General features: G+C 35.4%; 1 protein-coding gene across 1 annotated transcript in view; it reads left to right on the forward strand.

The window, feature by feature from the left end:
• The window catches only part of LOC108973417, an 11687-nt gene extending 2447 nt beyond the window's left edge, over positions 1–9240 (forward strand). The window contains exons 2-6 of the mRNA XM_018940673.1: positions 3299–4297; positions 4516–4755; positions 5989–7044; positions 7257–8378; positions 8681–9240. Coding sequence (XP_018796218.1) covers positions 3299–4297; positions 4516–4755; positions 5989–7044; positions 7257–8378; positions 8681–8911 — 3648 coding nt within the window. The 3' untranslated portion in view covers positions 8912–9240. The remainder of the gene's footprint in view (positions 1–3298; positions 4298–4515; positions 4756–5988; positions 7045–7256; positions 8379–8680) is intronic.
• Positions 9241–11607: the final 2367 nt, after the last annotated feature.

Genomic DNA, 11607 nt, shown 5'->3' on the forward strand with positions numbered 1-11607 from the left:
AATAGTAAGAAAGGAGTACAAGCTACTATGGCCATCGCCTCCGTTATAATAGTATAAAATTACAAAGTTTATATTTTATTATGAAAATTACATTCTTTTAGAAAATTATAGTATATGTAATTTTAATTATCATTAACAATGTTTGCGAAAGATGGTGTATTTAACAATGTTTGGTATTTACTAGAATTAAAGTGTTTTGCCTAATACTCTCTAGTRCTGGACAGATATTGAATATATGTATGTTCCATGGATAATGTGTTGGTRYAGAATGGGCAGGATGGTGTAGGATTGCCGCCAAGAAGATGTTGGTGAGTGATTTGCGTGTGTCCGATYCTTAATCGAGTGAAAATTGTTGCTTGTTGTCTTGAGATGTTGTTGGGGTAGCGTAGTTTGTTTACGATTGCGTATTTGTGTTTAAATTTCTTCCAGTCTGCAACTTTCTTTTCATATATGTATGTGTCTGCTTAACATTTTACTGAGGTCATTTTGGTCTTACACCTCGTTAAGAAAAGTGGGAGCWGATTCGAAGAATCTTGCCGCGTTGCTATTTTTCTTTTATATTTAATTCAAATATCTCTAATTWTAGATATTACTATGGAATTATTTCGTATGTTGCGTATGGCGTTCAAGGAGGAGAAGCTGTCTGAGCAAATAAGGAATTTGCCTTTTTGTAARATARCATATTTTAATGCCATATATGTATATTCCAATTGCCYSGGCGGTAAATACGGACGAATATAATGGAAGGATTCCGCCAGGTATAGTTGTCCCGTTAGATGTGGTAACAGCATAGGCAGTATTAGYTAATTTGGACGCATCTGTGAAAACTTCTTTATACTTTTTATTCTTACAGACGTTGGTTAGTTCTAAGAAGTTTTGTTGAAAAACTGTGTTACTGGTGGTTACAGATTGAGTATTGGTTGTAAAAAAATTTCGATGGGATATGAATGTTTAAAGTTTTTGCAAACTGAAGACAGTTTTTGACAGACAGGCGGAGGGTAGATTTGAGTTAAAAATTCCTTTTGTGTTTAGCTGCAAGCGTTATACATTGTTTTTGGAAGAAGTTGTATCGTTTTTTCGTAAACTCTTTCCTTTATTGACGGTAAGAAACTTTCTCCTAAGATACATTTAGTTGGTGGTTTAAACTACGACGAATCACGGCGTGATATGGAGCCTCCAACTGCTTAAAGTTTGTGTTCGAGCACCAACCGTAAATCGGCAGGCCATAGTCTATTTTAGAGAGTATTATGGCTCTTGTAATATTAATAAGTGTATTTGTATGTATAAATGACCGTTTGCTAGATAAATACTTAATTATGTTTAGTCTACTGGACTTTTAATCTTTTCTAAGGTTATATACTTAAGTGGAAACTTATTGTCAAAATATATTCATAATATTTTTAAGTTATTAACACAAGTTATTAAAGTATTGTCAAAAATTAGAACTGTGTATGAACATTTCTTTTTTTGTTTTACAAATATGTAATAATTTACATTTAGAAGTTGAGATAGATGCTCCGGAAAGTGAACACAATTTTTTTTTAAATTTCGTAAGTACTTCATTGAAAACATCATTAGTTGCCTGCGAATCTTTCAAATTAGTGTAAATAAAAGCATCATCGGCATACATAGTTATATTAATATTTTTTATATTTAAGCAGATATCGGTGAGTTTATCAAACGCATAATGAATAGTGCTACGGATAGGGGGGAGCCTTGGGGTATACCATTGTTAAGAGGGTTTACCTCGGAAAAAGTATTATTAACACGAACTCGGAACTGTCGGTGGATCATAAACGCTTTTATTATCATAAAAGCTTTTGGACCAACCTTCCAGTCTGCAAGTTGGCTCAGTACTGCGTGAACGCCAACGCGATCAAAGGCTTTCTCGAAATCGGTAGCCAAGATTGTGGCGTGGTTTTTTGGGGCTATCGAGTCGGATACAAAATGTTGCAGTTGCAAAAGTTCTACTTTGCCTGCTTCTAACGGCAGTTTTATTATGTTTAATACGATTATTTTTAGTAATGAACCAAATTAGTCGCTTCGCAATAATTTTTTCAAAGGACGGCTTATGTGGTTTGATTATTGGAATGACCGCGGCAGTTTTCCAAGCATGAGGATAGTAGCCTTTCGCAAAGATATTGTTGTAGAGGAATAGTAATTTTTGTTTGGCAATTAGAGGTAGATTTGATAGCATCGGATAAGATATACGATCAWTTGCCGGTAAGGAAATGTTTATAGGAGCGTAGTGCATGGAAAGCCACCGATGTTTTTCCTGGATGTATTCTTCAGAAAAGTTGCCGTCATCTGAATATTGACACCAATGTTGTGCAAAAGCTGCTCCAATATCTATGGAGTCACATAGAACTGTTCCCTCGGATTGAATGATTGCTATATGGGGGTGTGGGGTACTGATTAGAAGTTCGATATCATGCCAAATTTTTTTGGAGGTTAATGAAGGAGAAATATGCGAGGTAAAAGTTTCAAAATTCKTTCTCTTAGCTGCCTTGGGCGCTCTTTTGAAATGAGCATTCGATTTTTTAAATTTCATTATATTTGCGTCGGTTATGGAATTTCTTAGAGTTTTGCAGCATTCAATTATTTGGGTGCGAAGGTCTTGAAGCTCTTTATTCCACCAAATGGGGGAGGCTTTGGAAATGTTTCTTATATTTACTTTGGGAAATTGATTTGTTAGCTGCCGGGCGTATAGTTTTTTGTAATAAAAGAGGTTTCTTGGTTTATATTGCCTGTCGGCGAGTATTTCACACTATTTAATATTTCAACTTAAAATTTGTCCCAAATCGGGGGAGGTGAGTGCATTTTGTAGGATGTTTGACAGTAGCAATATTGGTTGAAATTGGGAAGTGGTTACTACCTTTAAGTTCGGAAAAAGCACTCCACTTGATTCTCGGAGACAGCTCGGAAGAAGAAAAGAAGAGGTCTACATTGGTGAGCGTTGAATGAGTTGAAAAGTGGGTGGGAGCGCCATTATTAAGTAATGACAATTGGTGGTTTGTTATAAGGTTTTCCATTATTAAGCCCCTTGGATTTGATTTGGGAGAGCCCCAAAGTGGGTTCCAAGAAAAATATATATTTCCTTACGCTTTTCTAATGTTTCCCGATTTCAAATAATTTCAATTAAACCATTTAAACTAACCCAGTACATATTGACTCGGTTCTCGGTGCGCTTAACCCTTTCCAATGTAGCTACCGATAGAACATAAACTTTTACTACTACATCGTTGAAAAAACAAAAATAAAGCTAATAATTGTTAATTTGTTTATTTCCATTCTCTAGGAACGTCTTGAAAGAATACAAAAAATGCTTGAAACCGAAGTCGAAATGTATCGTCTGCACTATCATAAAAAAWTGCAATCGCACAAAGATGAGCATAGCTATATACGAGTACTCGGCAAAGAGGGTTATTGTGAGCATTTAATTCAAGATGATCAGGAAGAAAATTGTAATGATATTGGACCATGTCCAAAGACACCTTCTCTGTTATCGATGGCGGCTAGTCGTACCTCCAGATATACACAATTATCGGATAGCAAATTGAACGGTTTGAGTAAAATTGAATCGTTATTGATGAACAGAGGTCATCGTTTGTCATTTGGGCAAAGAGAATCTGAAACACAACAATTTCATAACATAAGTCCAACACCTCCGTCATCGGAACGTTATTTTGTGGGTCCAACCAAAAATCAACCATATCATTTTAGTTATACGAAAATATTTCGCTACAAGGACGAGAATGATAAAAGAATATTTATTAAAGATAAATGTTTGGAAGCCATGGAAACGAAAGAGCAATGTGTCCCGAAGTTAGACGATCTAACACCAGATTTGGCGAAATTGGCAAAGGATAATGCAGATCAAACGTGGAATGAAAATCAAAAGGAATGGCGTAAAGCGAATGAAAGTAATAACTTAGAGGAAACAATACATTTAGATCCGTATCCGCCGGATATGCCACGTTTACCATTCTACGATTGTGAGGATAAGACACTAATGAATGAAATGTTACGCATTGCAATAGTTGAAATGAGAAAAAATCCAAAATTTGTACTAGCCTCATTGCCAGATGCCCACAAATTGCCGATGCTTCGTGAATGGATCTATCAGCGCTATGGGAAGAGATATACGCACGCACAGCGCATTAAGGAATTGAATAAGTCAATAAAAATAATAAATGTATTACAGAAAATGAAATTACGCACATCGCTTCCGAAACCATATGAAATCGGCACAAAATTCTTGCAAAGCTATAAATGTCACAAATATATCGTGAAAAAGGTAAGGAATTTATTCGAACGCTGTAGAGTTGCATTTCGTGCAAACTAATCGGCTTATGGGCATAAAAAGTTCATACCAACGCTTAAGAACTTATTCTAGAGTAGAAAATGCACTACAGAGATCAACATAAGCTTCTTTCTAATACCGATCGCTTATTAGCTGGCTTGACCCTTCCGTCTCCTATATTGTTTTCATTTGTTTAATCTTTTCAATTACAGGTGGGCATAGCACGCCGACAATTCTATGATCGTGTCAATTCGGATCTATTAAAGCGAGCTCGCTACTTCTGGTTTGCGATGCGTATTTCGCTATGTGCCTTACCAACACGCGCTACATTTTTTGCTTATTTACCAGCAAGAAGAGTTGATAACTATCTGTTTAAGCCCTGGAAACTAGCCGAACGTATGGACGCTAAGGCGGAATGGGATAAAAAGCGTTTCTTGGAAAAAGCGGAAAAATAAATTTATGTAGAAATAATATTAATTAACCCAAGAATGTATGAAAATTATATATATAATATATAATCCATTTAACGAAAAACAAGTTGTTGTAAATAGGAAATTGTTAGGGCAGAAATGTTTACGTATATACGTTACGTAAGGTCACATTCAAAAAATGTGTGTTCAGCGTCGTCTTTTGTCGACTTGTTACATAGGCATAACAGCTCTTCAACTTTTCCCTTTCTGTGGAGGTACTTTTTGAAATATCCGTAACCGGTTAACAGCAGGGTTGTGTAGAAGTCGGCTTCTTCAAATATACGATTTGTCCAAAAGTTTAGGTTTTTATTAGTCTAACCGTTCATCTGCCGTGACTTTCAGTCTCCCATCTTCGTTGCAATGCTGTTATTGTATCTTTCTTTATTCGTCGTATTGGGCTCCATTTATTTTCTTTAGCTCCTTTCCCGTGCCAGAAGGTCAATTGAGGTATTATTACTTATAACTAGGATTGCGTTGCTTGACAATTTTTGGTAGGTTGATGCAACTCTGAGGGCTGCGGTGCAGTACACTGTAGCCACTATGTTACGCCGGTTTTCCTTTTTAAGCACACCTCAGTTCCGTATAATAGGACGCTGATTATCGTCAACATTAGGAGCTTTCTCTTTTCTTGGCTTTGGTTCCTATACTGCCATTAAGCTGGCTTTCCTGCGACGTGCTGGATTTGTGTCCAGAAGTTTAGTCTGGGATTCAGTCTTACGTCAAGGTAGTTTACTGCTTTTGTGTCCTGGGACTTTAAAGCTTTTTTCGAGAGCGTCGATCATATCCATCCATCTAGCGCTGTTGAAGGCATTTCGGACATCTAAAGTCGCCAGCATGTGTTAACAACAGCTATTCTGCACATGAACTCCTTGCTTAGATTGCTGGTGGAACTTATGTTGCTTTTACAATAGGCAAAGCCCTTCACATTTTCATATTCATAGCTGGCAAGATTGACTTAGTTCCCAAGACGACTTTAGCAGTGATACCAAAATCAGACCCCTATTTTACTCACCACAGCGAAGAATAATTATATCAAAACCCATATACTTCAACAACTATTTCAGAGAAAAAGTGCTCAATCAATTTCTGTGCATTTCAAATTAGTTGTCTATTTTTCGAGAACTTTTTTATGATTAGAGATATGAAATTTTCAGCTGCTKAAGCCAAATTTATAAAGTGTAATATTTAAAATTATTAAGTTTTTTTTATTTATAGAATTATCAAAATTCTTGTATAACAATGTTTTTGCAAAACTACGCTAAACCCACCACCAACTGGGTGGCACGAGACATGCAACGTCAACGCGAGTTCGTCGACAAATATATGCGTTCGATAGATGTACCAGACTGGTATCGTGGCTTATCGTCATTTCAATATCGTGCTGCCAGGAATTTACTTTATGCTATTCGTGACGACCTCGAACAGGAAACTTCGCATCGTGTGCGTGACATCTTAAATACGATCGGTTTACGCCCACCGATATCGAAAAAGAATGTACGATTTATTATGAAATTGAGTCGTGGAAATGATTTGGCTTTTCTGTGGTTTCTAAAAGATTTACATTACACAACGGGGGAGCCGGGTTACAATACGAATGAACAATTGATTTTGTCATGTATAGCTTATTTAGATTTAATATTTACCATACGCGGGCTAGATAATCTATTACCGGCCGGACAACCACCAAAAAAGACACCACCCAAGCGTAAAATGAGTAAAATTGTAATCGAACGAATGTCTAGACGGAAAACGGAATACAGCAAATTATTACCACGTACATTATCTAAACAAACTGGCTCCTTCAACAAGCAATATAAGTTGCCATATCTCGAGCGTCAACGACGTCCACGTCCATTTGGTAAATCGCTTACAGCACATCCACCGGAAAATGTATTACAACTGAAATTTTTAGAAGTCTTCAAAGATCCTAATTACGTTATACCAAATGAGTCCAGTCGTTGGTTTGCCAATTACAAACCCAATGAAGGACGTAAAACTGCAAATAGTCTGGTTAATCAAAGTTTGAATGAAATTTTCAAAGCGAATTTAGTCAAAATTCCCAGCCAAGTCTTTGAGGCACAATTATTTAAGAGCCTAAGATTATCGGGTACGTCATTGAGAAAAAATAGTCGAAATGAATTGGGCAGAAATATTTTATGTGAACATCATAAAGTCATGCAAGAGATGGAGAAGAGTCTAGAACTCGAGTTACGTGTGATAGCGCTCGAGAAGTGTCGAAAGTATTTTGATTTGGATTTTCCAAAAAAAGAGGTTAGTAAGCATTTGAGGGAAATGGCATTTAAAACAGTATATATAGTAAACTTACAAAAGGTCACAGAACTGTTGGGAACCAATTTTTAGTAAAACATTTTCAGCATTGTCCTTTAAATTAGATATCTAATGAGATGTGACAGATTGTGTTTCAAATAGCTGTAAAAGATTTAAGATCTCTCATGAACTCGATTTTTTTTTTCTCTCCACAGAAACGCGTCGCTCGCCTGCGCAAACAGATTGAAAACGATGTAAATCTGCATTTGTTGCGATTCCGGCAATTGGCTGACAAATCACGAAGTCAACTGCTTTTATGGGGAAAGAATGACCTACAAGTTTGCAATTTAAGCAATAATGCGAGGAGTAATATGGAAGAGGAGTCATGTAGTTTGTGCATGAGCCAAAAGCTGCAATGTCAAACAACGCAAACACAAAGCGAGTGTTATTTTGGATTAAAACCGAAGATTTGCAACAATACACGGATAAAAACGTTAAGTGAAAAGAGTGAAAATAAAATACGGACACAAAATTTAAGAAACAACACTGAACCCGAAATAATTGGAGATTGCTTACGCAACAACCATTTGAAAAATCACAAAATGCAGGGTAGAAAATCTCCACTAATGAAGACGCATAATGCGTGTAAACCGAAAGTTTATAACTGTGATAGTAACTACGATTACATGCAAAACTACGACTATGGACACTCAGATACAAGTAGTGAAACTAAACCATTCTTTAATGCACCGCACAAGCATACACCATTTAAATTCGATTACCAAAAGATTTTTGATATACCTTTCGAACAGGAAGATGATATAAATACGAGTATAAAGAAAACATGTGTTGCGGCAATTAGAAGTGAGGAGCATTTAAGCAATCACCATGCTGAATCTAGAGAAAATATAGATGAGGCAATTAACAATTGTACTATGAAGACAATGGAAAACACTTTTCGGAAGAGCCGTATAAATGTTGAATATGACACCGAACCATTATTGCCAAGTGCGAAAGCAAATACGTATTATGATCCGAATAATAAAGCATTAATGCATCAAATGTTGAAGGAGGGAATTGAAAGATTGGCCAAGGATACTAGATATGTCTTAGCAGCACTACCCGATGCACATAAATTACCAATTTTACGGTATTGGATATATCAACGCTATGGCAAAATCTATACCCAGAAGGAATTGTTCGAAATATTCAAATCATCGACGCTACTCTTTCGTGCGCTTCTACAAATTCAGATACACGAAGCATTGCCATCACCAACGGATCTTGGGCGTGCAGTATTTATTGATTATAATTGTCATAATTATCTAATGAAAAAGGTACGTATAAAAATCACTGTATGTATTTACGAACATGAGTAAACGAGGTGTTGTTAGAATGTTTGTAAATTTCGTGGATTATTGAGTTCCAATTATCTATTAGTTCCCACGATATTGTGAAAGCAGGGCAATTTAGTCAAAGAAAAAGTTAATGATCACAAATTTGTAAGGACAAATGAACATTAGATTTAGATACTTAAAACTTTTATTAGCATAATGTTATATTTTTTACAAAAACCCATGGAATAACAAACCTTGTAAATATAACCTTTTAGAATTGTTTTTTATTTTCTGTTTTTCAGTGCGATCGCATAAAGGACTTGTTTTATAAACGTGTAGACAAGGCAATTTTGGACCAGTCTCGTCACCTCTACATAGCTATGACACCATATGTATACGCTGGGCGATCACCAAATAAAACAATTTTCGCTTATTTACCCTCACGTCCCAATGACATACAGCATTTTCGGGTGTGGAGTCCACGCGATTGTAAACCAAAATCGGCGAAACATAATAGACTTCCTGGACAATAACCGGAAGAATTCAAAAGTGCAAACTGTATTTAATAATTGGTGATGCCACAATTAAACAATTTTATGACAGCTTAGATATCAGACAATTAGATGTTAAAGGATTGCAACTGCTTTAAAAATATTGTATGGAGAAGCCAAGTTTTTTAATGCTTGCAGTACTAAACCTCTGTAATTTTTTGACCAAGCTGTGTTTAAATTTTTTGGGTTTTGCGAAAAACATTTTAGGGTTCAATGTTGATATGTCTTTTATTGATTATTGATTTATTGCAAAATTTATTGTAATTCATCAAGATTTTTATTTCGATGAACAATTGGTAATGCGGTGTGAAAATGTGATAAATAAATTTACTGAAATATTATGTTAAATATTGCTCTTTAAGATTTCGATAAAAAAAAATGTACACAACTAAGTACTTAATAAAATATGAATTTAGTTTTTGTGTGAAAATTCACAAAATCTTACAAAAAGCCATAACTAACACTAAATTAAGAATTGAATTGGTGTTCGCACCTTTGAGCGAAAAATTTTGAATTGCCCTAATGTACATATTTCTTAAACCACTTAAGCTACAACAACCAAATTCGCTCAGCACAAATCCTTTAAGGTGCCCTACCGTCACTGTGAAAACAGATGAAATCGGAACATAACGCCGTTCACTCCCCATCTAACGGTACTGTTAAAAACCATGCCAGAGACATAAAATTGTACTCTCGAGATGGTATGAGAGGCTTTATAAGAACCGATGTTAAAATTGAGAAAAAATTAGGTAAAGTCATATAAGTATGTACATATCTCGGAACCCGTTCGACTGATTTCACATAACATATTTGGTACGTCACATTTTTGTGTCGCACGGAGAACAAAATTTAAAACTCCATTTGATTCTTTCACATTCCAGTGAACAAGTCAAGAAGCATTCAATGTAACGGGATAAAACTGTACACGATTAATTCCTTTAAAGTATGCCGCTTTGTGATCAAAAATTGTCCAAATCCAACTAAAACTGTTCAAGCCTCTAGGTAACGTATACTGCAAATATCGGTCACCGTGTAAGATATATGTATATATGAAATTCAGTGATACGTATTTCCTGATAACAGTATGACTGCATATCAATACCTCTCTAGGCTCCCATATTACCTAACACAAAGTTTTTCGAACTTCCGGGTGACTTTATACCGTATCAGCCATTAAGTCAGTTGTCTCAATGAGAAAATGGATAATAACTGTTGAATGCTTGACCTAAGCCTCATATAACTAACATCATGTAATGAATATCCGGCTGATTTTACACCATATGATTGGTGATTGTACGTATGTGAGATACCTTAATGAAGCACAGGGAATTTCTTATTAGTATATGGTATTGAGAAAAAAGAAAACTTTAAACTGTTCAAGTTGGTCAAAAAGTAATATTTTAATAAATAATTTCGATTCTTATGAGTATAAAATGTACAGTTGCACCAAAATTTAACCCTTCCTTACTTTTTTCTTTTCGCTAATGCATGCATATATAGTATGTATATCGAGTCTGATGTGCGCTAAACACAATGCTCGCGACAGACTGCAAACGACATCTGTTAAATATTAAAATACACACGTTCTTATGGACAGAGTTATTTTGACAGCTGCACGACTACACAACTGCAGGCCGACAGTTGTCGTTCTCGCTAACTTCAATATTTTCTTATATTTGCCAACGACAGTAGGACGACAGTAGTGTTGACAGTGGAATTGAAGGTAGAGATATGAGGAAGAGCTGTTATCACAGCTAATATGTAAAAATGTAAAATTATTCAAAGCTCTAACAAACCTGAAGTTATTTTACAAATAAAAGCATAAAATAGCTGTATTATATCATTTGTTATTACAATTGACAATTTAAAGCAAATAAATTTACCTATTTACTTATTTTGTGCATAAAAAATTTCACTTTGAACAAAATATTAAAATTTCATTGAAGTTCAAGGTATTAGTATGGCCACAGCGAAATAGTGTACATACAAAATGGATAACTGCGTTCTTTTGTGTACATGCCGACCATTGTTATGTCGCTGCCTTCTTACGAATGTTCATGTAGTAGGATTCACAACGCCATTTTCAGTTCACTGTCGTGTTGCTGCAGTGTGGCGCGGGCATTGTGTTCAGCACATGAAGAAGTTTTTTTATGAGAGGCGCAACGATCTATTTCCAATATATGTATTCCAAATGCACTTAACACAATACATTCGTTGTATGTTACTACACAATTATTTAATATAAATTATTTAAACAAAATAAACCCTAATTAACTTTATTTTGAGACAATTTTCACAGAATCTAAAAAATATTCAATTCACTTTTTCACTTCGGTCTTAACAGCTTAGAACCGTTACTCGTAAAGTGCTGCCACGCACAAATATCAGAAAATGATAACAGTTGGCAATAATTCACAATAGTGTGTTCAAAAGATTATTGTCGTTGCAATTGAAAAATACAGGAAAAGCTAAATTTTAATACTAAAACACTGAATAAAATGTTAATTTACCCAGAGAACGTAAAGTATAGAGAAGGTGCAAATTGAATTCTGTATGATGTTCGATTTATCGGCTAACAGAGCCGATAGAATCTGGGTAAAGAATTCGCCGTTCGCGCTGCTATTTAGCAGAATTGAGTACGTGCGTGGCAGAAATATACGTAAAATGGCTGAGAATAT

The sequence above is a fragment of the Bactrocera latifrons genome, unplaced genomic scaffold (genome assembly GCF_001853355.1).
Source record: "Bactrocera latifrons isolate USDA-ARS-PBARC rearing strain unplaced genomic scaffold, ASM185335v1 scaffold_478, whole genome shotgun sequence".
Taxonomy (NCBI): Eukaryota; Metazoa; Arthropoda; class Insecta; order Diptera; family Tephritidae; genus Bactrocera; species Bactrocera latifrons.